Here is a 25,691-nt window from a genome sequence, read left to right on the forward strand (position 1 = left end):
CTTACCTGTGGAGAACAATGTCATGAGAAATTATGTATTATGTAAAATCACTCACAGCTTTGAGTATCAATCTCCCAGATGCTCAAAATATGTAGGGTATTTTTTTTTTTTAGAGGAAAAAAAAGTAAACTGAGGATGCTTTCAAAAATAGTGCCAAAAACAATATATATGTATTTATTAACTGCATACAAAGTTCAGTAAACAGAAGAAACCTAAATCAAATCAACATCTGGTGTGACCATGCTCGTTCCATGCATCTTGGAGAAGTTACCACAAGACTTCTGTGGATTCAGGCGTCTCACTGTCTTCTGTCTCTTCATGTAATCCCAGACGGACTCCATGATGTTGAGATCAGGGCTCTGTGGGGGCCAAACCATCTGTTGCAGGACTCCTTGTTCTTCTTGTCACTGAAGGTAGTTTTTATGACTATGTATGTTTGGGGTCATTGTCATGCTGTAGAATAAATTTGAGACTGATCACATGCCTCCCTGATGGTATTGGATGAGAATCTAAACATCTGAAGAGCCTAAAACCTTGGCACTGTACTGTATATATTTAACTTTTTGAGCTACAACTTTGTTTTAGGTATTCTACTACTGCTTCAAGATTCAAATTTATCCAGTTATACAGCTGTTAAAAACAGAGGACTGAGAAATGGTCTTAATACTTAATAAAATACAACTGTGAGAGAGAAAATTGACAGTTTCTACAATATTCAGATGTTACATATGCAAAAGTAGCAATAGTAAAGTGGAAAAATAGTCTTTTACAGCTCAAAGTCTCTAAGCATGTAAGTATTAACAGGCATCAGAAGTACTCATTAATTCAGCAAAAATGCATCTTCTTAGATATTACACTTTATTATCTATTATTGGATTAGGCTACTATTACTGATAGAGCAGAATGATCATGTTGTAGCTGCGGAAGTTGAGGCTACTAACTACTTTATATATTGGGTTTTACATCATATTTATTAACTGATCATGTTTGGAAAAACCTGAAGCTGCATCTGCAGGATGCAGGAGCATAAGTACAGCTGTCAGATAAATGTAGGCTATGGAGGAAAAAGAGTAAAGTAGTTCTCTCTGAGTAGAAGTAACTTTAAAGCAGCATAAAGCATTCCTTTCCCCTTCTTGTTCTTTTCTTTTCTCTTATTTTCTTATTGTCTAATTGTGCTAAAAAGGTCGTGTTCACTAAATGGGTTAAATATTTAAAAAGTCTTTCTGCAGGAGACGTGTTACCTCCTTCAGTCCAACAAAGAGCGACAGTCGTGGGGCTTTCCCTGTCGGCGGCGGAGCAACACATCTTCATCTCCATGACAACCGTTGCCAACTTAGCTGTCGCTTGCAAACTGAGATTTCAAAAGTTTTAGCAGTGCACGGGATACTTAAAAGGTGCGTCACAACTTGCAGTTGGATCTAAAATAAGGGAAATAAGGTATGTCTAAGTTACTGGTGGTCCATTGTTCACAAAATTAAATTATTTCATGGGGTTAATTGTTTCGTGGGGTTCATTCAGTCAAGTGGTTTGCCAAAACGATAAAGCTAGCTAGTGACTGTAGCTTAAATGCTAGTGTCACCATTAATGCCGTTGTTGTGTCGAAGTCTGCTCACCCCTCAAATAATGTTCCTCTCCTGTCAAAATTGTGTCTTCTGTAGCACCACCGCCGCGGTTGGGGTTAGGACATAGGTTATGGTTATGGTTAGGGTTAAGTTAGGCGTAGCAGAGATAATTAGCTGGTTAGGTTTAAGGTCAGGGGAAAGACATAACGACAGGGGAACAGACTTCGACACAACAAATTTTATTTGACGTTACGAAATAGCTGAGGGATAGATAGTATTCTGGCAGGTATTCTTTCCTGGTTTACCTATATTAGTTATTTGGCAGTAGTAACTTGACATCAGCGGTTGGTTAAAACTGACACTGGGTGAAGTTATTTAACGTTAACTTTGTCACTAACGATTACTTTTACGAACAAAAATGAAAACTATTCAGAACAATAATGAAAACTTTCTAAACAAAAAACCTAGTGTGATTTGCCAAAGTGATAGAAACTGTTCTACCGTTAAAGACAGCCAAATTTATATGGGCTAACATATTTTTCTAAACAAAAACAGAGCACATCAGCTCATTCACTATAAGTTTGTACATAAATTTTATGCTACACCATACAGACACTCCTAAATAAAGCTCAGATAATGCAAACCGTACTGTTGGTGCATACCTTCATGTTGTCTGCTCTGTTCAACTCATGGATACTGTTAATTTATTTTTTCCAAATACAGCTATGGCAGCATCATTACATGCAGTTTTCATCGAAATTTTACATGTAAAGCTAAAGCAATTGCCTATACTATATATATGTGTTCAGTATAATGAATCAAGAATCTAAATGCTTCTTTGCTCACGCATCAGTCATTTTATTCAACTAGGTGATGGAGGGCAAATATTTGCCTGGTTTCGGGGTTCTGGTGCCTCATCCCCCCAGCAAACCTCCAGAGCGAAAGCCTCTTGCTGCAAGTCACAGACACAAATTCCCTCCAATCAGGAAATGCTGTGTGAATGAACAGAGGGGCCTCTACTCGGATATCATTACTTCAAAGTTCCAGGTAAAAGCACATACTATAAACTCATGCCTGTGACCATTCAAGTTCAGACCTGATATTTTATTGTGAAGCGCATGCAAAATACTGAGCTGCTATCATGTTTTGACCAAACACCAAGCGTAAATGTTTACTGATTAGTCTTATACAGAGAAACCTGACACCCAGCTGAGGTCACAGGGCAAATCCATCCTTGAGTTCAGTGGTTTCAACACATCAGAAGGTGAGATACTGTATTACATACCATATTTGGCATGCAGGCTGTTAAAATCATTGTTTCTGATGCGCCAAGTATTGTGTAACATAATATGCTTCTCTAAAATACAGTTTTTTATACATCCTCTTTCAAGAGAATGGGAAGGTGTGTCCAAACGTTTGACTGGTACTGTATGCTGTGTGTAAAACTTTTGTCCTTCTGCACTTTTTCTTAGTTATTACCTTCAAGATTCCATCAGACCAATGCAAGTTTGTTGAAAAGGATAACTATGGACCTATTTCACAACGATTACAAACTTCATACTTCTGCCGTGGTGGAGATACACCTAAGGTCCAGATGCCCTACCAAACCATTCCTGGAAAAATCCCTCGCAAGTTAGAGATAGAGAGGTATGTCCTGTTTGTGTGTGTTGTGAAGACCCTTCATCTAGTGCTTTGCAGCTGCTTGCATTTCCTGTTTTTCCTTGACTTATTTACATTGTTTTATTTTGTGTATTTTCCAATAGACGTCGAAGGGAGTACTTGAAGCTTGATTTTGCACAGCTCCTGGCAGATAAGGGCATAGACTCTAATCTTCTAATGCCAAGACGTTGGGGCAGTAGTGATGAGCATGTGACCACGCCAGACAATCCTGTGTCACCCTACCTCCCACTGGAGGTGAGTCTGTTACTGCTGCAATGTTTTTCATGGCATTTTGGCTCCTGATTTCTAGGGCTGCAACTAATGATTATTTTCATTATCAATTAAGCTGTAGATTACTTGTATTGATCAATTAATTGTTTGCTCTATAAAATGTCAGAAAAAAATGGCCATCATAATATCCTAAAACACAAGGTGACATCTTCAAATTGCTTGTTATATAAGACATTCTGTTTACCATCACATATGACAAAAACAATTAAGATGCTGGAATGGAGGAAATGTGGATAATTTTTGCTATAAAAAATGACATTGATGATTAATCATACATCCCATACTTTGGAGTACAGCCACACTTATCTTTGCTATGTTAAGACATTTGACAACGAGGAGTATGACTGCCGTACTCCAGATGACTGGCTCGCCCTGGGAAATGCTGAAGCATCTCCTGATCGCAAACCTATTCCTGCAAAAGCCCTGCTGCCTACAGATGATGAGATAGCCTTTGGTAAGATGTCTTCGGAAATATATTGTGTAAACAGGGATAGAAATTTTTTTCCTGTTCTTTGATGCATACTCTCTTCTTTCTCTTTTGAAGAGGATCCCAAAACCCCCTCTCTAGAGTACAGCTGGCATTTAGTTGGGGTTCTTGACTATTGTAAGGAGAAATGCCAGTACCTGGTACAGAAGGTTCACCAAAACAATAGACCAACAGATGAAGAAGGAAATCCTATTCTTAATGAAGAACACAAAAAGAGTAAATCCCCTGGTCAGTTTTTATGTTTTTGCATTATAATGATACTGTATTGCCTTGTCTCTGTCTCTGCTGTCCCTCTGTTTCTCATGTTTAACATGTATGCATGCTTTCTATCTGTCTCTGTTGCACAGGAGTAAGCCCCCTGTTAATAGGCAGTAAGTACTGGGTACACAGGATCAGATTGTTATTCGCTGCTGAGGATCCACGTGTCTTTGTCCAGCGGATCCAGTTTGCCATGCACTGCAGGGACAACACAGAGGCCCTCCTTCTCTACCACTTAACTGTGGACTGCATGCCCATCGGGAGGGAAACACCATCTCTCAATCCCCACAGTCTCCAGCATATGAAAAGACGTGCCTTTTCAGGCCCTGGCCTCAGATTGGAAATGTGAGCATCGTCAACTTTAACTGTTATCCTTACTTGTCATTTTCTCCTTATTCAGTCTTATTTGTTTTACAATATACCCCCATGAGTTGAAATGCTAAGTAATAAATGAAGGGTGAATAAGGGGAATATTATGTGTGCAGGCTGGATAAGTGTATAGGGGACCTGGAGAAAGAGGTAAAACTGGAATATGATCGAACTATGATCCGCATCAGCTTGGACAAAGTAGTGATGAGCCATCAGGAGTTTTCACACATCACCCTGCCAAAGAAGGATCCTGAATATGTGCCACAAAAAGGTGAGACACTTTGCCTCGGATACATTTGTTTGAATCAGTGGGGTCAGGATTAAGGAAATCTGTGACCAGCTAATCCCTGACATTCACCTACATTCACCTTGAGAAACTAAACACTGGACAGTGCTTTGTTTTACATGTGTACAGGGTGTGTTCGAGTTCCTCACTTTGCCTTTGAGAAGACCAAGTCTGCATTTACCTTCTGTTCCCTGCTATCAAGGCGAGAAGTGATCTGTGCATTATGTGAAATAAGGTCTGAGTGCAACAAAGTAGAAGCCATGAGGCTGTTCAATGTCACCTCGATCAAACCACTGCGACTGGATGAGTTTGAGGTCATCCAGTCTCAAACATATACTCAGGTATTGTATCATTGAGGAGCTTTTCTACTGCAAATATTGGGCTTTGATAGATAGCTTTTTTCTTTTAATAAAAAGTTGACTGCATAGTTTAATTATCTGGTAATCACTGCGCATGCCATAGCCAAATGGGCAACTGCAGCTTATTTGTGGGTTAAATTTAACAATGGGTAGATTTTGTGGCTGATGTTAAGCGTGACATTAAGAGACATTGAATCATTTCATCTTTCTCCAGATAAGCCTGTTTCTTCGGGAGGCATGGATGGTCACTCTGTGCAACATTGTCCGTTCCAACCTGGGAATCACTGGCCGAGGCATGTACAACGTGAACGAGTCTTCCTGGGAGATGTACAAGATGTCCAAGCTGTACAGACTGATGGCGATGGTGTGCTACAAACTGCAGGACACCTTACGCTACCTTGTGCAGTACTCACTGATGAGCCTGACTCAGCTGCTGTTGGACGCCTGTCACAGTGTGCTGACATGTCCTCAGGACCTGGTCTGGGGGAACAACCTCATCAGTAGCCCCTACAAGTAAGATAGCATACATATGCACTACCTTTACATATACTTTTCCCTTTTGCATATTTCCTCATTCTCTAAATATATCTTGGAGTCAGCTGTACATTATGTACTTATTTTGATGTGTTTGATAATAATTGTGACATAACCTATTATTTATATCTAGGCCAAAGAAGAACCCTGTGTTCCAGGTGGATTTGGTTCTGGATCAGACTGGCGTTCATTACAGCACTCCTCTGGAGAATTTTGAGACATCTATCATTAACCTGTTCGATAAGAGCATTGTGGCCACATACAATGTACCACAACTCTATAAGGTAAAATGAAATCTGCAATCCCCCTGAATCACAGAGCACTGAATTAAAAGATATCTAAACCTTGTTCACAATAGGCTAATCTATTCATGGTTAGGTATAATGACAAGTATAAGGTCAGTGACAATGATGCTGAGGATTTAACTGTTCCTCTCCTCTTCACGCCAGCTTGTGATGCAAAAGTTGTTTATTGGCGACGATCCTGTGCTCGAATCAGTGAATTTGTGGGAGCCAGAAGTAAATGAGTTGAGAGAAAAGATCCGCATGGCTCTAATTAAAGCTGCCATACCTCTCAGGGCTTACGCTGCTGAATATACCAAACACTTAGAGCTACACAACCTGGACATAGACACCCTTCTCAAGTAAGTTTGTGTTTAAATTATATCAGCAAGTTTTCACAACACCCCCACAAGTTTAAGAACATGGATCAGTCAGATTTATCGTCCTCTCTGACATTGATGTTTTCTGCTGAATGATTCACATCTTCTCTTATGCCTCTGTTTTCTCTGCCAGATCCCACACCCAGGCAGAGCAGACATCCCAGGAAGTTAAGAAACAGGTGGAACAACATCTGAAGGAGAAGGAAAGTCTTGAACACTCGTTGCCATCCTCCATTGTCATTGGTCCATTTATTGTCCGTGTGGAGACTGTACGTCAGGCTCTCACTAACAAAAGAAGGGCTTTAGCCAATGCATTGCTGGACCACTTTGCTCTGAAGCTGCGCAAGCAGGTTGACGATGTAAGTCATTTGTTTAGAGGCCTTAATTATATACTGTAAAAGTATTATGCATTGAAGTGCTTTGATCATTTTCTATACCCAGGACTTACATTTATTTCTGCTTGATTATCTTTTCCTGCTTTTTAACTTGCACTGTTTGCATTTTTGTCCTGTGTGTTTATCTAGGCATCTGAAGAGTGTAACATCATGAGTAGAAAACTACGTGAGAAACCCAACAGCATTGAAGAACTGACTGAAAAGAGAGAATGGATGAAACAAATCCCAGAACAGCTTAAGAGTTACAAGGTGCAGATTGAAGGAATGAACCAGCAGTCTTTGTTATTTGTCATATGAAAGCAAGGTTACCTTGTCTCTCTCTCTCTCTCTCTCTCTCTATATATATATATATATATGTGTGTGTGTGTGTGTGTATATATATATATATGTATATATATGTGTATATATATATGTATATATATATATTTTTTTTTTTTCAATCTGTCCATAACAGGAAGTTATTGGCAAGACCCTGTCAGACTATGAGCTGATAGACGAATTTTGCTACTGTCTTTCAGACGAGGATGTTAATAAAAAGTAAGTGTATATTTATTATGCAAATTTTTTGAAAATGATATTTTTGTTTGCATGTGGCATTGAGAATGATTTAATGGGTCCATGTTGGTTAGAGTGACAAGAGGGAACTTTGGAGTTATTCTAGTGATACTTAGTGATATTCTAGTGCTACTACAGTAATTTATCTGTGCAGGTGGACAGCTATTGGGTATCCTCATAGGATAACCAGCCAGATGGAAGCAGTAGCCATCCAGCATGTGGAGGATGAGGAGCGCTTCCACAAGATCCAGTTAGTCGACCAGAACAACTTTGAGGAGCACCTGGACTCCCTACAGGTTAGCTGAGCCTACTAGTGTTTTTGTTTAATAATCATTTATTATTATTAACAATAATCATTATTATTAGTATTAGTCTATTCTGTTTTCAAGTAAGAAACTCAATTTTCAGGTTGAGAAAAGAAAGTTTATGTTACTTGGTTCTAAATCACCTTAACTGTGCTTATAGATGTTGGTTGCTGGGTTTGCAAGTCATGCAGACATTAGTCATGCCCATGAGATGGCCAACGAGATCAGGCGTACAAGCAAACAACTTAAGGAGTGTCAGACTATGGCTCAAACCTACAACATCAGAGAACGTCTGTTTGGTCTTCCTGTTACAAATGTAAGTGAAGGAGAATCCATCAAGCATCAAGCAAATGACATTTTGTCATTCCAGCCACTAGATTATTCCCCGTTGTTTTGAAAAGTTTAACAATCTGGGAAAGAATATATGTTAATCATGTTTTTTCTAACAGTGAAATGTAAATGTGTATTGCAGTATGATCGTCTGCAGAAGCTGATAAAGGACTTCCAGCCTTATAAGGACCTATGGTCCACCACCTTTGATTGGCTCCGTTGGCATGAGAGCTGGCTCAGTGACCCGCTGTCTTCCATCGACCCTGAGCAGCTTGAGCGCAATGTCACAGATGCTCTCAAGACTATGCACAAATGCATTAAACAATTCAAGGACATTCCTGGTGTGTGACACATCTATCACCATTCAAACTTGACAAAGTGAGCTTTGATTGTTAATGTGGCTGATGTATATTTTCTTGGCCCTCTCTCTTTGTCTTACACAATACTAGACTGCCAGATGGTGGCAACTGTAATCCGAGGCAAGATTGAGGACTTCCGTCCATACATCCCTCTGATTCAGGGCCTGAGGAACCCAGGGATGAGGAGCCGCCACTGGGAGATGCTTTCAGAACGCATTCAGATGAAAGTCAAACCCAAAGCCAACCTGACCTTCTCCCGCTGCCTGGAGCTTGGCCTACAAAACCATGTGGATGACATAGCTCAGGTGGCTGAGGTGGCTGGGAAAGAGTACACCATTGAACAGGTACAGCTGAACAGGAGTCACACTCTTAATACAATGTTGTATAAAGTATTTAGCTGTGTTTTGTTTTTTTATGATGGATGGAGTGTGTTGGATAAGATTTGCTTATATAAGCTTATTTTAATCCTCTGCATGAACAAAATATAGTCCACATGCAATTTCTACAATAGGAGCACTTGAGAGGGGTGGTATTGACTGTGTTTTTTTGGTTCAAAGAAACTCTCTTCACTTTGCTTGCTGATGCACAAGGTCAGTGTGTAAATATCTTCATTAAAACTGGTGGTTTTGACTGTTTTTTCACACCTACTTACCCAGGCCCTGGAAAAGATGGAACAAGAGTGGTCGACAGTAGTCTTCGATGTGCTGCCGTACAAAGAAACAGGCACCTACATCCTGAAGAGCCCAGATGAAGCATCTCAGTTGCTGGATGACCACATTGTCATGACGCAGAGCATGTCCTTCTCTCCATTCAAGAAAGCCTTTGAGGGCCGTATCAACACCTGGGAGAGCAAACTCAGAATAACTCAAGTACACATACACACACACACACACACACACACACACATACACACACACACATTTAAGGTGTCTCTAGAATAACCATCGTCTTACTGCAGTGTCTTATGTTGTGCTACTGCCCTCTTCTGATGCTTGCAGGATGTGCTGGAGGAGTGGCTGACGTGCCAGCGCTCCTGGCTCTACTTGGAGCCTATCTTCAGCTCTGATGATATCAACCAGCAGCTGCCTGTGGAAGGAAAGAGATACCAGCAAATGGAACAAACATGGAAGAGAATCATGAAAAGTGCCTTTAATAACCGAAAGGTCGGAGCTTTCACAATACCTCATATTAAAGGAAAGAGGTTTAGAGCTTAGCTGAGAGATAAATTATAATAGTGCCGGTGTGTGTGCTTGTTCATGTGTGTTTCTGTATTCATCTCTAGGTGATTGAGCTGTGTCCAGATGCTCGTCTGCTGGACAAACTGAAAGAGTGCAACACACTGCTAGAACAGGTGCAGAAGGGTCTCAGTGAGTACTTGGAGACAAAGCGAGGCTCCTTCCCCAGGTAAGGCCCAGTCAAAGTGTCCTGAAACACCCCTGGCACTGGTTTCTTATGGTTTTAATAACAGATTTATCAGTCTTTTGATTTCATATACCATTTACTGTACAGGGTATACACTGATGTCACTTTTTCACATCATATCACCCCCTCATCAACACTGAGTGGCCAAACTTACTATCTTGAAAAAATAAAGGATACTTGTATCAACAAAAATCTATACAAGATACCGATTAGCCAGCTATCAGTGGCAATACTAAGTTATGGAACACTGTTAATTACACAAACTTTGCACAGTGCACTGTACAGTGAATATTTGTTTGTAGGTTTTACTTCCTGTCAGATGATGAGCTTTTGGAGATTCTGTCCCAGACCAAAGATCCCACTGCTGTACAACCACACTTGCGCAAATGCTTCGAGAACATCGCACGGGTTTGTTTTGGCTGGTTGTTTCTTACAATTGCTTTACTCATAGACTACTGGAAACATAAAATGCATACCACACGACTGACACATCTCTTGGTTCTCAGCTTCAATTCCAGTCAGATCTACAGATCACGCATATGTACTCTGGAGAAGGGGAGGAGGTGTATCTGTTCCTGCCAGTGTGGCCCACTGGAAATGTGGAGGACTGGCTCAGGGATGTGGAGAAATCTATGAAAGCCACATTGAGGGATAACATTGACCGCTCACTCAAAGTCTACCCTGAGGTATGCGACCCTGAGTTTCACTTTGATGTTTTTGATGTGTTTTCTACTCTTGTACAGCTTGTTTGTACAATTTTACCTTGATGCATTTTTAAGTAGTCCAGACTTTGTAAGATCTGCATGTGCCCTTTTAACCCATAAGCAACCTCGTGTGGAGTGGGTGTTATCGTGGCCTGGTCAAGTGGTGATAGCTGGCTGTCAGGTCTTCTGGACTACTGAGGTGTCTGAGGCTTTGGAACAGGGAGACCTCGCCAACCGTCTGTATCCCCAACTACAGACACAGGTGTAGACTTGGTATTAGACCAGCCAATATTCAAACTAAATATCACTCTAAAAAATTGCATTTTCACAATGTTTTCATTACCCACTACAAAGTATATATTCACATTCTTAACATTTTGCCTTTGGTTTGTGCAGCTGGGTGACTTGGTGCAACTGGTGAGAGGAGGTCTGTCTAAGATGCAGCGAGCTGTGCTGTCTGCCCTCATTGTCATAGAGGTCCATGCTAAAGATGTTGCAGCCAATCTGGTGGAGCTGGGAGTCTCAAGCATCAATGACTTTGAGTGGATCAGCCAGCTCAGGTTATCTGTTCATTTTGTTGTTCTGCTTTCTGTCACTGTCTACTTCTGTCAATCCGGACCTTTGAGTCCACTATAATATTGTATGCATTATATCATATATTCTGGGTTTGTAGATATTACTGGGCAAAAGATGACTTATACATCAGAGCAGTGAATGCAGAGTTCTTGTATGGATACGAGTATCTTGGTAACTCCGGACGTCTGGTCATCACCCCGCTCACTGACAGGTAGACACCTAGCTGGTAATTCTAGGGTTCTCCACTCTTGTTCTGGCTGAATGCTGTGTACTCTTCTGAATACACCACTGTCTGCCTCTTTTAGATGCTACCTGACCCTGACAGGAGCTCTGCACCTGAAGTTTGGAGGAGCTCCAGCAGGTCCAGCAGGAACAGGAAAGACAGAAACGACTAAAGATCTGGGAAAGGCTCTGGCCATCCAGACAGTGGTTTTCAACTGCTCAGATCAGCTGGACTTCATTGCAATGGGCAAGTTTCTCAAAGGGTTGGCCAGGTAAGATATAATAAGACTGATAGAATGTCAGTTTCACTGTCAAATATCACAAATCTTGCCATACATCTAATTCATGTGGGATTTCTTGTCTGTCTTCCATTTTGTAGCTCCGGTGCCTGGGCTTGCTTTGATGAGTTTAACCGTATTGATGTGGAGGTGCTGTCTGTGGTGGCACAACAGATCACCACTATACAAAAGGCCCAACAGCAAAGGGTGAGATGCTGCTTGATTAGAAATTTACAGGCTGGTACGTACTGCACTACTGTACTGATGCACAGAGTACTTGAGTTGTACAAGTAGTGTGCATAAGCACAGTATATACAGTTTGTATTTCTATTTTGTATAAATGCCCTTTTCTTTATTACATTTCAAGAAAGAACAAAATGTTTCATGTATTTGAATTGAAGAAACTTTCTTTCCTGGAGTAATTACAGACACTTGAAAGCAGTGTTGTATTGTGTTATGTATAAATCAACACAGGTACCAATAAATTAATATGTTAGACATATCCTCACCAAGCATCACACATGGCCATTTTGATATAAATTGAAAATATTGCTTTTCTGCGTCAGCCAAAACGGAATATATCGGTCATCGGTCAATTAGTAAAAAGTTTACTATCAGGAATGGCTAGTTTTTACAGGAGTTGATTTCTAGACTATATGCAAAATATACAACAGTCTCATAAAATATTCATTATTTGCATTGTTAGAGATTAGACTATTCACCAGTATAGAAAATTGGTAACATTACATCAGTTATTAAAAATATTGGTTATTCAAACTGAATAGTAACCAATTTTTAAAATGGATAATTTAAAGTCCCCCTCCACTCAAAAATATGTTTTTCTTCTTGCTCCTACAGTTGAATGTTTGAGCTTCACTGTACAGAATGACATATGTGCAGACTTAACCCTAAAAGTTTAAAAAGTAAACTCCTCCTGCCGGTTAACTGCTCCGGATCAGAGCAGAATCGGGTGTTTGGTTTCCAGAGGACAGCAGCAGCAGCAGTAGCACAGGACTCGCCGGCTCTGCTCCCTGGCTCTCTCCTCCAGAGCTGGCCGGTGTTCAGCAGCTGCCTGTTGGCAAAACAGCAGCTCTGTATGCCGGTCTAGCCCAGTGACACGTGCAAATTATTTGCCCTTAGCTCAGCTTATATTAGTTTAGCCATCTGCCACTTGTGAGAAAAACATGGCAGACCTCAGGAAATTTAATTGATGGAGACTCAGATAGAGGCGTGGATGGGGGCTGGTACAATTTCTATGAAGCCCCAAGTGATGCAAGAGCATCAAATCTGAATGGCTTGTTGAATCATGAGAGTACAGAGCGAGCCAGCCCACACCAAACTGACTGGTTGGTCTTATTTCACAGTTTTGTGTGTTAGTGGACACATCAAAGACCCAAATATATATACACAAGCACTGAAAAAGTGAGTTTTTCATAATATGGCCTCTTTAACTTTTTTTGTGGAAAAACTATTTCAGACATAAATTATTATTCAAAGTAGAGTATTTTACATACATCTTAAACCATGTCTGGGGGGATCAACTTTTCCTTTTAGTTGAGTATTTTTCTATTATGGAGTTCTAAGCTTTAATTATTTTTCTGCATTGCACACGTGATGAGGCAGTCTTATGTTTCTTGTTTCTTGTGTTTTTAGGTGGACCGCTTTGTGTTTGAGGGGTCTGAGATCCCTCTTGTCCCGTCTTGCGCTGTATTCATCACTATGAATCCTGGTTATGCTGGTCGCACAGAACTGCCTGACAATCTCAAGGTTTGAAATGATAATAGAATTTTAAATAACCATACAACACTTAGAAGCAGTCGGGGTTCAACAATTGAGATTATATCTTCTGTTATGGAAAATTCTAACTTTAGGGGTTACAAATTGGGTTATGCTGGGTCAAGCATGGGCCTTGAGGTCATAGAGTGAGCAACACTAAATCTTACAGAGAGAGACACTGTCTTCTCTCCTTAAGATTTAGTGTTGCTCACTCTGTGACTTCAAGGCCCATGCTTGACCCAATATAACCCAATATGTAACCCCTAAAATTAGAATTTTCCATAACATCTTCTATAGGCCCTGTTTCGTCCTGTGGCTATGATGGTGCCTGACTACGCTATGATAGCTGAGATCTCCCTGTACTCATTTGGCTTCAGTGATGCCAAAGTCCTCTCCAAGAAGATCACCACCACTTTCAAGCTCTCCTCTGAACAGCTTAGCTCTCAGGTATGAACGCAGGGGAGATCTGTTCACCAAGAAAATGTGCTAAGACCTATTTGACTGGCAGTGGATGTATGTTATATTAAGAAAACTGTCATGTGAGTATATTGTAACAGACATGACTTTTTAAATACATTTCTTATTATACAGGTTAAAATTTTGACAAACAACACATAATAACAATATAAACAGGTTGGATTTAAACAGAGAGTAAGAATAATACAGAGCTTATCTAAATGGTAACAAATATATGTATATGTATTCAAGAAAAACTAAAACATAAACTTTTGCTCTTATTTATATGAAGGATCATTATGATTTTGGAATGAGAGCTGTGAAAACTGTGATCTCAGCTGCTGGAAACCTGAAGAGAGAAAATCCTGACATGAATGAGGTTAGATATGCGTCTTTTGTTTATTATGTAAGGAAGGTATGAAAAAAACATGACAGATAGAGTTTGAAAAACTGCACCTGCACAATTAATATTTTATTATTCTGCAATCTTGCTGTCTCCCAGGAGCTGATCTGTCTGCGGGCCATACAAGATGTCAATGTGCCAAAGTTTTTACAGGATGACCTGAAGCTCTTCAACGGTATCGTGTCCGATCTTTTCCCTAAGATAAAACAGGAGCCGATCAACTATGGCATCCTCGAAGAGTCTATGCGTAATGTCTGCACCAAGAAGAACCTCAAAGATGTAGATGGTTAGTGTTTCTGGAGGCACAGAAAATATGATTTGCTGTGTCCTGTATTTTCAGGATGTGTAGATAATTGATATTGTGGTGATTGCAGGCTACATTAATAAGTGTATTCAGCTGTATGAGACCACTGTGGTGAGACATGGCCTGATGTTAGTGGGAACCTCTGGATCAGGTAAAACCAAGGTGAGTCTTTTACTTGTTACTATGTTTTTTGCACTTTTATTTACAGTTTTCCACAGTTGCAGAGTAATATCAGTGTAGTGTCTTGTATATAAGCATTACTATTGCATGTGTTAGTGTTATGAAATACTAGGTGCAGCGATAACAGCTCTAAAGGGCCAGCCCTCTGTGAGTGGTGGTGTGTATGAGGCAGTTCAGATGTATGTGCTCAACCCCAAGTCTATCACCATGGGTCAGCTCTATGGGGAGTATGACTTGCTCACACACGAGTGGTAAGTGATGTTTTGTTCCATGCAAACTACAGAACAAACAACAATGAAAACACAGATGTATACTGTACACACACACACACATTTTACTTTTTATCCATCCATGCAGGACAGATGGTATCCTCTCATCTCTTATCCGTGGAGGGACAACCACTATGGATCAAGAGAAAAAGTGGTACATGTTTGATGGACCAGTAGATGCTGTGTGGATTGAGAACATGAACACTGTGCTGGATGACAACAAAAAATTGTGTCTCAGCTCAGGAGAAATCATCAAGCTCACTGACGTAAGGTTACGTTTTCACACACAGGCTTGGATTTTCAGTCTGTGAGTTGTCTCCTGTCCCATGTGCATTCAGGTGCATTGTGTCTTCCTGCTGCAGGTGATGACCATGATGTTTGAGGTGCAGGACTTGGCGGTGGCCTCCCCGGCCACAGTGTCTCGCTGTGGTATGGTCTACCTGGAGCCCAGTATTCTGGGCCTTGCCCCCTTCACAGAGTGCTGGCTGAAGCAGGTCCCTGAACCTATGAAGCCATACACACAGCAGCTCAACTCCCTGTTTACCAGGTTCCTGCAGGTGAGAGGAAACACAACATGACTGAGAGAGACCAGCAGGGAATCATGTTTGCTGCCTTTGTTTTTATTTTTCTGTATTTGTACACAGGACTCCATCACATTTGTGCGCACATCAGTAAAGGAGGTCATTACATCACTTGACAGCAACCTTACCTGTAGTCTGCTCAAACTGATGGACTGCTTCTTCAATCCATTCAACCTTAAAGAGGTTTGTATGCAGCTTTTCTTTGTGTTTTACTGTTTGAAGCAACAAGAGCACTGTTAACAGATTCACCTCTGTGTGATATATATTGTTTAAGGGAAGTTGTGCGAGTTAGTTTAAAACATTAAGTTTTGAGTAATCTTAAAAACTGTAATGCTATTCAAATAATACAGATGGGTGACAAATTAAAGTAAAAACCAGTGCAGGTCTGAATGCTTGACCCCTACAGTGAGGGGATCCGCTGACTCTGTTATGATGTGGGGGGCATTTTGCTGGCATTGTTTGGGTCCACTTGTCCCCTTAGAGGGAAGGGTCACTGCAAATCAACACAAAGTTATTCTGAGTCATCACCTTTATCCTATGATGAAACATTTGGGTTGAGTCACCAGATCTCAACCCAATTGAACACTTGTGGGAGATTTTGGGCCAATGTGTTAGACAGCGCTCTGCACCACCATCATCATAACACCAAATGAGGGAATATCTTTTGGAAGAATGGTGTTCATCCCTCCAGTAGAGTTCAGAGACTGTAGAATCAATACAAAGACACATTGAAGCTGTTCTGGTGACACATGGTGGCCCAACACCTTACTAAGACACTTCATGTTGGTTTTTCCTTTCATTTGTCACCCGTCTGTATATCATTATCATAACTACCCCATCAAATATAATAATATGGTCAAATATGGTGAAACACTGAGAACAGCAACTTTAACAGAAGATGTTTTGATATTGATAAGAATGATGAGTGAGTTTTTTGGGTTGCATCTAAATGTATCAATCGATGATGCTTGTGCTGTCTACTTTCATCACTTGAGCATTTTCACATTTTCAGTCTTAAAGCTGATCAAAACCCCTATCTGACACAAAGTGTCAGTCTGCCTTGTTGTATGTGCCAGACAGTGTGTTGATGATTGTGCTCCTCTCTCAAATCCGTCATTGTCTTTTAGGGTGAGAAGCCACCACCCCAAAGGAAATTGGACCGTCTGAAGGAGTTGATTGAGCCCTGGTTCTTTTTCTCCCTGGTGTGGAGCATAGGAGCCACAGGAGACGCAGCCAGCTGCAAGCGCTTCAGTTCCTGGCTCAAAAACAAGATGGCAGAGGAAAAGGTCACATCAGCATCTCTGCTTTAGCATCCAAATAGCAAAAAATTGATAGAATTTGTATTGATAGCTAGGTTATTTCTTGACAGAGGTGCATGAAAATAAATATAAATGCATTTGTTCTCCAGATTCAGTTATGTTTTCCAGAGGACGGCCTGGTATATGACTACAGGCTTGATGATGCTGGGATTAGTCACTTCGAGGAAGAAGATGAAGATGACAAGGACAGAAAAGTAAACAGATGACGCTTAAACATACAGATCTTGCATGGATGCAGCCAAAACTTGCAGACTCATTTTTGCCCGTTGACCCATTAATCTTAGTCAGTCTGTGCTCTAGGTCCAGTGGGTGAGCTGGATGAAAGACGCAAAGAGTGTTGTAATCACTCCGGAGACAAATTATGCTGACATCATCATTCCTACTGCTGACACAGTGAGAATGTCTTTCCTGATGGATATGCTCTTGACCAACAAGAAACCTGTGAGTACTTTGATTGTGGTTGAACTTCACACATCTGTTTGAAAATAGTTTTGTTTGTCATAAATAATAAAAAAGTAAAAATGATGTAATTTGTCAAAAAACAGAACATTTTATACTAAAAGACTTATTCAGAGTCCAATTATGAATGCTTTACGTTGACATTTCTTTCATTCCTTAAAAAAGACACCATTGTACTATATTTATGTTTGTCTTTGTGTGTGTGTGTGTGTGTGTGTGAGCCAGGTGCTGTGTATTGGGCCCACTGGCACAGGAAAGACCCTCACCATGTCAGACAAGCTGCTTAATAACATGTCAGCTGAATACATCACACACTTTCTCATGTTCTCTGCCCGCACTTCAGCCAACCAGACTCAAGATTACATCGACAGTAAACTAGACAAAAGGTACGCTGCTCTGATACGCATATTGTCCATCCTAATACACATTATTTACAAGACAACGATACATCTGTAACTCACCATTTGTGACAGGCGAAAAGGTGTGTTTGGACCTCCAATTGGGAAATACTTCATCTTCTTCATTGATGACCTAAACATGCCCATGTTGGAGACCTATGGTGCCCAGCCTCCTATTGAACTGCTGCGGCAGTGGATGGACCATGGAGGCTGGTATGACAGGAAGCAGATAGGTGAGAACAAGTTTCATTTCGACGTGTTATTTCTTTCATTTATTTTTCATATTAATTGTTGTATTTTTAGTGTTTTTTAAAGTTATTTATTAATCTGTATTTTCTACAATGTTACCCCGTGCCTAAAATATGAATTGTTGCCATTGTATTCATTTGTGTTCAGTTATTTTGGCTCAGAAATGTGAAACATCCATCAGATTGAGCTTCTCTCTTTCCTGTCCTTACTTCACAGGCACTTTCAAGCATATAGTGGACATCAATTTTTCCTGTGCCATGGGACCCCCAGGTGGAGGCCGAAACCCCCTCACCCAGCGCTTCACACGTCACTTCAACTTTCTGTCATTCACTGAAATGGAGAATGCCAGCAAGAAAAAGATTTTCTCCACCATTCTTGGCAGTTGGATGGGTGAGTCTCTGCTGCAGATTTAAGGCCACATTTTAGTGGTGAGACAGGTGTTGCAGGGTATAGAATACTTACATTGCAGAAAAAAACTAATCAGAATATTTTTTTCTCTTTCAGATGGAAATATGAGTAAAAAGGAACCAGGCAGTAAGTCAGGGACACAGAGAAAGGAAGTAGACAGAGAGTGCAAATCATGTAAAATGTCATACTCAGCATAAGTTAGTAAAGCCTCTTTAGTATAAGAAGACACAAAACAAAGGGCATGTCAAGACAAGTCATTTTATTTATAGAGCACATATAAAAACAACAAATGTTTACAAAAGGGACTGAAAGTACATCTGATAAAGTTGTCTAAAACTGTCTCCAAATCCCACAGTAAAAAGATTTACACCTGAACTTTTCTTTTCTATTGTTTATCAGGACCCGTGCCGGCAATCCAGCCGCTGAATGAGTCTCTTGTAGACGCCACTATCCGAGTCTACTCCACCATTACCTCCCAGCTCCTCCCAACTCCAGCCAAGTCCCATTACACCTTCAACCTCAGAGACCTGTCCAAGGTCTTCCAAGGCATCCTCATGGCTGAGGCTGGCATGATAGAGGTAGTCCAGATAGTTCAGACAGATGTGACAGATTAATGTGAAATAATCACATAACTATTATGAAATAGACTGTGGGAAAGTCCTCAATATTCTCATATCAAATTTAGTCACTTTATCCATTAGGTACTTAAAATATTTGCCACAGTGGAATGACCTTAAAATACAATATAAAGGCCATTAGAAGCGTCCAGTCTAAGCAGTGTACTGTATGACTCAGGTCTGCAGTGCCACACAGTGGGTGTTACAAATATATTCTTGGGTTCCTAGAATAGTCATGTGTAACTGAAGTTTGAACTGAAGAGAAAAGGTTGAAAGAGTTTTTGTACATCTCAAATTCTCCAATGTAAAGGTTGCATTACTTTTGTGGTCTTTAGGACAAACTGCAGCTGCTGCAGCTGTGGTACCATGAAAGCTGCAGGATTTTCCAGGACCGCCTGGTGTCTGCTGAGGACAGACACTGGTTCAACATGCTCCTGAAAGAATGCATTCAAGAGTTCGGCTGCAGTTTTGAAGAGGTTGTGCCCTGCCAACCGGTTTTGTATGGAGATTTCATGAATCCTGGAGCTGACAACAAAGTCTACACATTCATAGAAGACAAGGAAAAGGTGAATGGAGCCAACCAATGACCAGAGTTGTAATTGTGTGAAGTATGTGAAGAGTTTATCTGCAAAAACATATATCTACATTTTTAGTAATTTTCATATATCATGTTTTTTTTATTGTGCATTCCAGTTATCAATCAAACGGCTGTTGGGTTGTGTTGATTAAGTAAAAATAACTCAACAAAATACAGTTAACTTACAAAATTTAACTTTATTGAAAAAAAAAAAATCCAATAATTATTATTTATTTATTTATTTTCCCCAAAAGCAGATAACGCCACATTTCATGTTTCAGAGTCAAACCATGCCACGTAATGAATATAAGTTTCTTCTATAAGTGTAATATTGAATATTCTTTAACATAAAACAAGTAGGTAAAATGCTGGAAATGCAACAAAAACAGCCCATTAATGGGCAATATCACACATTTACAAGATCCTACCATGGAAAATACCGGCCAGACTACAAAACCCCTGAACATGAACGTGCCAATGTTTTAACCTGCAGAGTGTTATTAAAGACCACAGCTGTAGAGCACCAGACAAGCTCATTGCCGAATTGATTCATTATGCCTAAAGTTTGCCAGTTTTTTGTCTGCAATCAATTCTTTGGGAACTGCTCCATGTAACTTATTGTTACTCAGTATTCAGTGTAACTCAGTATTCAGTATGTCACCGTAGTCAGTCTCAAATCAGTATTCAGTATGACTCAGTATTTTAGTTTTTAGTATTTCACAGTTTTCAGTATTTCAGTGTTTAACATTTCAGTACTTTCTGTTTTCTGTATGACTTCACTTGTTTATATGTATTGAAGGAGATAACATCACAGGCTTTTCAGGTTCATCCAACTTATCCATCTTTAAAGATGACTGAGCCAAAGTAGCACCAAAATTCACTTTCAGACAGCACATCTCCAACTGAACGTAGTCGCTGCCATATTGCTTCACCTGACCTGAATATTGTGTGCTGATTTGCTGAACCGATTTATAAGCTTCTGTTCAAGAACAGCACTGGTGTTTAACATTCTCTGCTGTAAAAACATGAACTTGCAATGCATTGATAACAGTTTTCTGACAAAACGTGTTTAGGGTTCAGAATGTGCAATGTGGTAAGAATAACTCAACAGTCAGTTCATTTTTTTAAAGGATGGCATTTGTTGGATTTTGCGAATGAACTCTTCATGTTTTCCTATTGCTAAACAGCTAACCAGCCGATGATTTTTACACCTCTGTATTATATTGTCTAGTTGGCAAAAGTGATGGAGGAATACATGGAAGACTACAACCAGATCAGCACAACCAAGATGAAGCTGGTGCTGTTCATGGATGCCATTGAGCATGTGTGCCGTATCAGTCGTATCCTGCGCCAGCCTCTGGGCAACGCCCTGCTTCTTGGAGTGGGTGGCAGCGGGCGTCAGTCACTCACTAAGCTGGCCTCATATATGTGAGACTCCCACACTTTGTGCAACTAAACACACAATTTTAATTAATCAGAAGTTATACTATACTGTGTTACTGCAAACCTTTTTCCAAAGCATACACAAGCTTTTGGATTGATGTCCTAATTTACAGGAAGCTGTTTGTTTCAATACATTTCAATCCTCTATACTTACGACATGAGACATGTGATAAGATGATTAGATAAATACTGTACAGTAATCCATAACAATCAACATTCGTAGTTGTTACATTATGACAGTGATAGTTTAGGTTCAAACAGAAGTTGTTTAAAGAATGTTGAAAATTATTTCAAGATTGTGCAGCTATAAAGTATACGGTACATGAATTACTGTTAATGTGCTAAAACTTGCTCAAACACCAGTATGGCCTTATAATGAAATTGTGTCCTTGTCCTAACAATACATTTGTCCATATTCAGGTCAGAATATGACTGTTTCCAGATCGAGCTGTCTAAGAACTACGGTCAAACAGAGTGGAGGGAAGACATTAAAAGCATCATGCTGAAGGCTGGCCTTCAGAACCAGCAGATCACCTTCCTCTTCGTAGACACACAGGTGAACAGTAACACTCTTTTACCGCCTGCTGAAGTGTTGTGTGTGTTGTAATATAACAATTTTTCAATCATTATAAGTCAATCTGAATGAGAGCATAAAGAAAATGTCAAAAATGTAGCTCTAAATGATCTAAAGTATGTGTGAGTAATGTATCTCTGTACTCTTCAGGGGACAAGGCAACATTTTACCCATCAGTACCTTTGTGTTAAACCCTCAGATTAAGAGTGAGTCATTCCTGGAAGATATCAACAACATTTTGAACTCTGGGGATGTCCCCAACCTGTATGCATCAGATGAGCAGGAGCGCATCCTGATGGCCATGAAGCCAGTGGTGCAGGACCTGGGCCAGCAGCCAACTAAAGCCAATCTTATGGCTGCCTACATTAGGAGAGTCCGCCGCAACATCCACACCGTTCTCTGCATGAGGTATTTATTGTACAAAGCTTTTTCACTTGTTCTAAAGCAACTGAAAATACGTGGATCATGTTCTTATATCCTCCCTCCTTACTGTCTTCCTCTCCCCCTGCCCACACCTGACCTGTTCATCTCTGCAGTCCTATCGGTGAGGTGTTTCGAGCGAGGCTAAGGCAGTTTCCTTCACTGGTAACATGTTGTACCATTGACTGGTTCAGTGCCTGGCCAGAGGAGGCTCTGCAGGCTGTGGCTTCATCGTTTCTTAATGAGTTGCCTGAGCTAGAAGCCAGCCCCACGGCCATGAAAGGACTGGTGAGGATGCCGTGTGTGTGTGTGTATGTGTGTGTGTGTGTGTGTGTGTGTGTGTGTCAGTGAGCTTTATTGACATGAGGGTTTTAAAATAACAATGCTTACACTAAGAAGGAATGCAGTCATTGTTCACCCATGACAATTCAGAATTTTAGTCCCACTATTTTTATCAAAGATATCCTATGATACCATTTCTGCTTCACATTCATATGTAAGTTCTGAGTGACTGAAAAACTTTTCAACTGTTACATTTTTGCAAAGTGACTTCTTAACTAAGTGTGATAAATTGAAATCACTGACTGCCTGAAAAGTAAGAAAAACCCAATCAAAAATGTAAAATACTGCAATAACTTTTCACTAATCAGTTCCTTTTTTGCAGACATTGATGTGTATGAAAATTCACCAGATGGTAGCCAGGAAGTGTGAACAGTACTTGGCTGAGCTCTCTCGACACAACTATGTCACACCTAAGAGCTACCTGGAACTGCTCAAAATCTTTTCAAATCTCACCGGACGCAAGAAGCAAGAACTGTGCGGTGCTCGTCAGCGCATGAAAACTGGTCTGGACAAGGTGAAGTACTGCAAAGGACGAAGAATAGAAATTATTATATTTCTTATGTATTTGTGTATTTTGCATTAGATTACTCAGCTACGTCTCACTTGAATGAATATGAATGTTGAGTGACTCTGTGTAACTGGGTACATAGGCTTAATTAGCTCTTATCTGACTCTATGCTGTATGGTGACCCTGTAGCTCCTTAGCACAGCAGAGGATGTGAGTAAGATGCAAGAGGAGCTGGAGACGATGAGACCTCTTTTGGAGGAGGCTGCTAGGGACACTGAAGTTACTATGGAGACCATCAAAGTAAGGAAGTATTAATAAAGTTAGAAACAGATGAGCCATTCACAAATAGCATATACCATCTTTCTGAATTCTCCTAGCACTGATATTACATATTGTATCCTTCTCTCCATGTACAAATGTTAAAATTTATGCTTTGAGTCATTATAGAGCACACTGGGTTTTTTTGACAACCATACAGAAAAAAGGTGATAATGGAACAAAAGCTGGGGCTATTTTTTCCTGTAGTGTGCATGTCCCATATATGTACCGTGTAAACCAATACATTCTATATCCTATGGACTTTGACTAAGCTTTATATTGTATGTGGACAGAAAGACACTGTGGTTGCAGAGGAGACCCGGAAGTCAGTGCAGGCAGAGGAAGCAAAAGCTTCAGAGAAAGCCCGTTTTGCAGGTGCCATCGCAGCGGACGCCCAGAGAGACCTTGATGAGGCTCTGCCTGCCCTGGATGCTGCTCTCACCAGCCTCAAGTCACTCAACAAGAATGATGTCACTGAGGTTTTGACTCCACTATGTTGAGTGGTCAACATATTCTTCAATGCTGCATTGTTAGTTTATATGTCAAAAATAACTTCCTGAATTTTTTTTTTCCATAGGTGCGAGCCATGCAGCGACCTCCCCAGGGGGTGAAGCTGGTTATTGAGGCGGTGTGCATAATGAAAGGCATCAAACCCAAAAGGGTTCCTGGAGAGAAGCCTGGCACTAAGGTTGATGACTACTGGGAACCTGGCAAGGGTCTGCTGCAGGACCCTGGCAAGTTTCTGGAGAGCCTCTTCAAATATGATAAGGTAAAGTACATATCTAGTGGATTTATTGCAAGGACACTGTGTGTTGTCATAGTCTCTCTAGAACATTATTGCAGATCTGATCTTAAGCTCTACAGTTTTCTTTGTTTCAGGGTTTGGTGCTGATTCTATAAGATGTATTAAAAGCCATTTTTTCTGCCACTAATCATTTTCCGCAGGACAACATCCCGGATAGTGTGATCACTTTAGTCCAGCCCTACATAGATAATGAGGAATTCCAACCAGCCTCCATTGCCAAGGTGTCCAAAGCTTGTACCTCCATTTGCCAGTGGGTCCGAGCCATGCATGTATATCACTTTGTGGCCAGAGCTGTGGAGCCTAAAAGGGTAAAGAAAAAAAACAAAACTGAAATCCATGTTTGAGCCATTGTCATAATTATCCATGTGAGACATTTTGAGACACCACTGCACTCAAAGTTAAATTTATTTAAATAGCAGTGTCATCTAAACATTAAAAATGGAATTATTTGTACAGCAAGCTCTTCAAGAGGCCCAGGAGGACTTAGCAGTGACCCAGCGCATCCTGGATGATGCCAATGAAAAGCTGGCAGCAGTGGAGGGTGGTATTGCCACATTGCAAGCCAAGTACCAGGACTGCTTGGCCAAGAAAGACGAGCTGGACAACAAGTATCAACTGTGTGAGAGCCGCCTTGTCCGAGCAGACAAGGTCAGAGAGAGGATAAGATAAGATAAAACTTTATTGATCCCCAGGAGGGAAATTTAGCATTACAGCACAAAAACAGACCAGATAAGTAGTTAGGAATATATAAAAAATACAAAAAAATAATATACATGTATACAATAAACTGGAGATACCAGAATACAGAAAGAAATATTTACTATAAGACTATTTTTATTTACTTAATATTTATAGTGTTGATAGTTTTAGGTCAATGCAACCTCTTGACCCACAGAAAGCATCTATCTAATCATCATCGTTTTTTGTTTGTTCCACACTGATGATGCATTGATTCTCAGCTTATAGGTGGACTTGCTGATGAGAAGGTGCGCTGGAAAGAGACAGTGCAACATCTGGATTACATGGTCAATAATGTGGCAGGTGACGTGCTACTATCAGCAGGATACGTAGCGTATCTGGGACCCTTCACTGTAAGTTAATTGTAACTCAGTAAGTGTCCGCTGCATTTTAACATTCACAATTGTGAAGCTTTTCTGTCAGAAAATAACTAGACATTGTAACTTTTGTTTTAGTTATTAGAGTTAAGTAGAAATCAGAACTTTTACAAATCATAAAACTTGAAGATAATCGTTAAGATTCACAATACTGGTTTTTAGTAGGCTAGCACTAGTGTCTCCATGTTTAGTGTTTGTTCCTTTATACATACAGTATATTCAAGTACATCAGGGCAACATTATTGCATCATTTACCTAAGGGTGTTCATGGTTTTTTTGTGTTTAGGGAGAGTACAGGGCAGCCATGGCAGAGGAGTGGCTGCATTGCTTCAAGGAGCTGAGTGTCCCACACACTGATGAACCCAACCTCATCAACACCCTAGGAGATCCTGTAAAGATCCGCTCCTGGCAGGTCAGAACCAGCCTGTTGACCTGTTAAGGCAGACCAGCTGTGCTTGTAATCCCTGTCTTGTAACTTAATCGTTCAAGTCAAGTTAATTTTTGTCTTGACTTGCATGTTTCAGTTCTTGTGAAATTAACTTAATCATTGACCTTCAT

At 40.4% G+C, this 25,691-nt stretch overlaps 1 protein-coding gene across 5 annotated transcripts in view; it reads left to right on the forward strand.

Annotated features, from left to right (window-relative positions):
• Positions 1 to 1,263: 1,263 nt before the first annotated feature.
• The window catches only part of dnah1 (dynein, axonemal, heavy chain 1), a 34,479-nt gene continuing 10,051 nt past the window's right edge, over positions 1,264 to 25,691 (forward strand). The window contains exons 1-60 of one of the 5 annotated variants that reach the window (XM_067588108.1): positions 1,264 to 1,437; positions 2,433 to 2,609; positions 2,745 to 2,826; positions 3,035 to 3,209; positions 3,326 to 3,476; positions 3,834 to 3,966; positions 4,057 to 4,227; positions 4,347 to 4,602; positions 4,743 to 4,897; positions 5,042 to 5,253; positions 5,486 to 5,784; positions 5,939 to 6,089; positions 6,255 to 6,448; positions 6,600 to 6,825; positions 6,991 to 7,110; positions 7,316 to 7,398; positions 7,571 to 7,712; positions 7,882 to 8,037; positions 8,194 to 8,392; positions 8,501 to 8,754; positions 9,067 to 9,279; positions 9,409 to 9,573; positions 9,693 to 9,814; positions 10,135 to 10,240; positions 10,339 to 10,518; positions 10,658 to 10,798; positions 10,933 to 11,096; positions 11,210 to 11,323; positions 11,418 to 11,606; positions 11,714 to 11,819; positions 13,266 to 13,379; positions 13,686 to 13,835; positions 14,137 to 14,223; positions 14,347 to 14,533; positions 14,622 to 14,713; positions 14,828 to 14,982; positions 15,089 to 15,266; positions 15,363 to 15,557; positions 15,645 to 15,764; positions 16,709 to 16,867; positions 16,990 to 17,094; positions 17,201 to 17,341; positions 17,585 to 17,745; positions 17,833 to 17,990; positions 18,223 to 18,396; positions 18,511 to 18,540; positions 18,814 to 18,992; positions 19,367 to 19,597; positions 20,840 to 21,036; positions 21,472 to 21,607; positions 21,825 to 22,033; positions 22,162 to 22,333; positions 22,710 to 22,901; positions 23,085 to 23,195; positions 23,507 to 23,692; positions 23,791 to 23,982; positions 24,159 to 24,326; positions 24,475 to 24,666; positions 24,978 to 25,109; positions 25,420 to 25,545. In XM_067588108.1, the coding sequence (XP_067444209.1) occupies positions 2,436 to 2,609; positions 2,745 to 2,826; positions 3,035 to 3,209; positions 3,326 to 3,476; positions 3,834 to 3,966; positions 4,057 to 4,227; positions 4,347 to 4,602; positions 4,743 to 4,897; positions 5,042 to 5,253; positions 5,486 to 5,784; positions 5,939 to 6,089; positions 6,255 to 6,448; positions 6,600 to 6,825; positions 6,991 to 7,110; positions 7,316 to 7,398; positions 7,571 to 7,712; positions 7,882 to 8,037; positions 8,194 to 8,392; positions 8,501 to 8,754; positions 9,067 to 9,279; positions 9,409 to 9,573; positions 9,693 to 9,814; positions 10,135 to 10,240; positions 10,339 to 10,518; positions 10,658 to 10,798; positions 10,933 to 11,096; positions 11,210 to 11,323; positions 11,418 to 11,606; positions 11,714 to 11,819; positions 13,266 to 13,379; positions 13,686 to 13,835; positions 14,137 to 14,223; positions 14,347 to 14,533; positions 14,622 to 14,713; positions 14,828 to 14,982; positions 15,089 to 15,266; positions 15,363 to 15,557; positions 15,645 to 15,764; positions 16,709 to 16,867; positions 16,990 to 17,094; positions 17,201 to 17,341; positions 17,585 to 17,745; positions 17,833 to 17,990; positions 18,223 to 18,396; positions 18,511 to 18,540; positions 18,814 to 18,992; positions 19,367 to 19,597; positions 20,840 to 21,036; positions 21,472 to 21,607; positions 21,825 to 22,033; positions 22,162 to 22,333; positions 22,710 to 22,901; positions 23,085 to 23,195; positions 23,507 to 23,692; positions 23,791 to 23,982; positions 24,159 to 24,326; positions 24,475 to 24,666; positions 24,978 to 25,109; positions 25,420 to 25,545 (9,462 nt within the window). In that variant the 5' untranslated portion in view covers positions 1,264 to 1,437; positions 2,433 to 2,435. Of the gene's footprint in view, positions 1,438 to 2,415; positions 2,610 to 2,744; positions 2,827 to 3,034; positions 3,210 to 3,325; positions 3,477 to 3,833; positions 3,967 to 4,056; positions 4,228 to 4,346; positions 4,603 to 4,742; positions 4,898 to 5,041; positions 5,254 to 5,485; positions 5,785 to 5,938; positions 6,090 to 6,254; positions 6,449 to 6,599; positions 6,826 to 6,990; positions 7,111 to 7,315; positions 7,399 to 7,570; positions 7,713 to 7,881; positions 8,038 to 8,193; positions 8,393 to 8,500; positions 8,755 to 9,066; positions 9,280 to 9,408; positions 9,574 to 9,692; positions 9,815 to 10,134; positions 10,241 to 10,338; positions 10,519 to 10,657; positions 10,799 to 10,932; positions 11,097 to 11,209; positions 11,324 to 11,417; positions 11,607 to 11,713; positions 11,820 to 13,265; positions 13,380 to 13,685; positions 13,836 to 14,136; positions 14,224 to 14,346; positions 14,534 to 14,621; positions 14,714 to 14,827; positions 14,983 to 15,088; positions 15,267 to 15,362; positions 15,558 to 15,644; positions 15,765 to 16,708; positions 16,868 to 16,989; positions 17,095 to 17,200; positions 17,342 to 17,584; positions 17,746 to 17,832; positions 17,991 to 18,222; positions 18,397 to 18,510; positions 18,541 to 18,813; positions 18,993 to 19,366; positions 19,598 to 20,839; positions 21,037 to 21,471; positions 21,608 to 21,824; positions 22,034 to 22,161; positions 22,334 to 22,709; positions 22,902 to 23,084; positions 23,196 to 23,506; positions 23,693 to 23,790; positions 23,983 to 24,158; positions 24,327 to 24,474; positions 24,667 to 24,977; positions 25,110 to 25,419; positions 25,546 to 25,691 lie in introns of all 5 variants that reach the window. The other 4 variants (XM_067588104.1, XM_067588103.1, XM_067588105.1 and 1 more) reach the window with 4 other exon arrangements.

Source organism: Thunnus thynnus, chromosome 4, assembly GCF_963924715.1.
Source record: "Thunnus thynnus chromosome 4, fThuThy2.1, whole genome shotgun sequence".
NCBI lineage: Eukaryota > Metazoa > Chordata > Actinopteri > Scombriformes > Scombridae > Thunnus > Thunnus thynnus.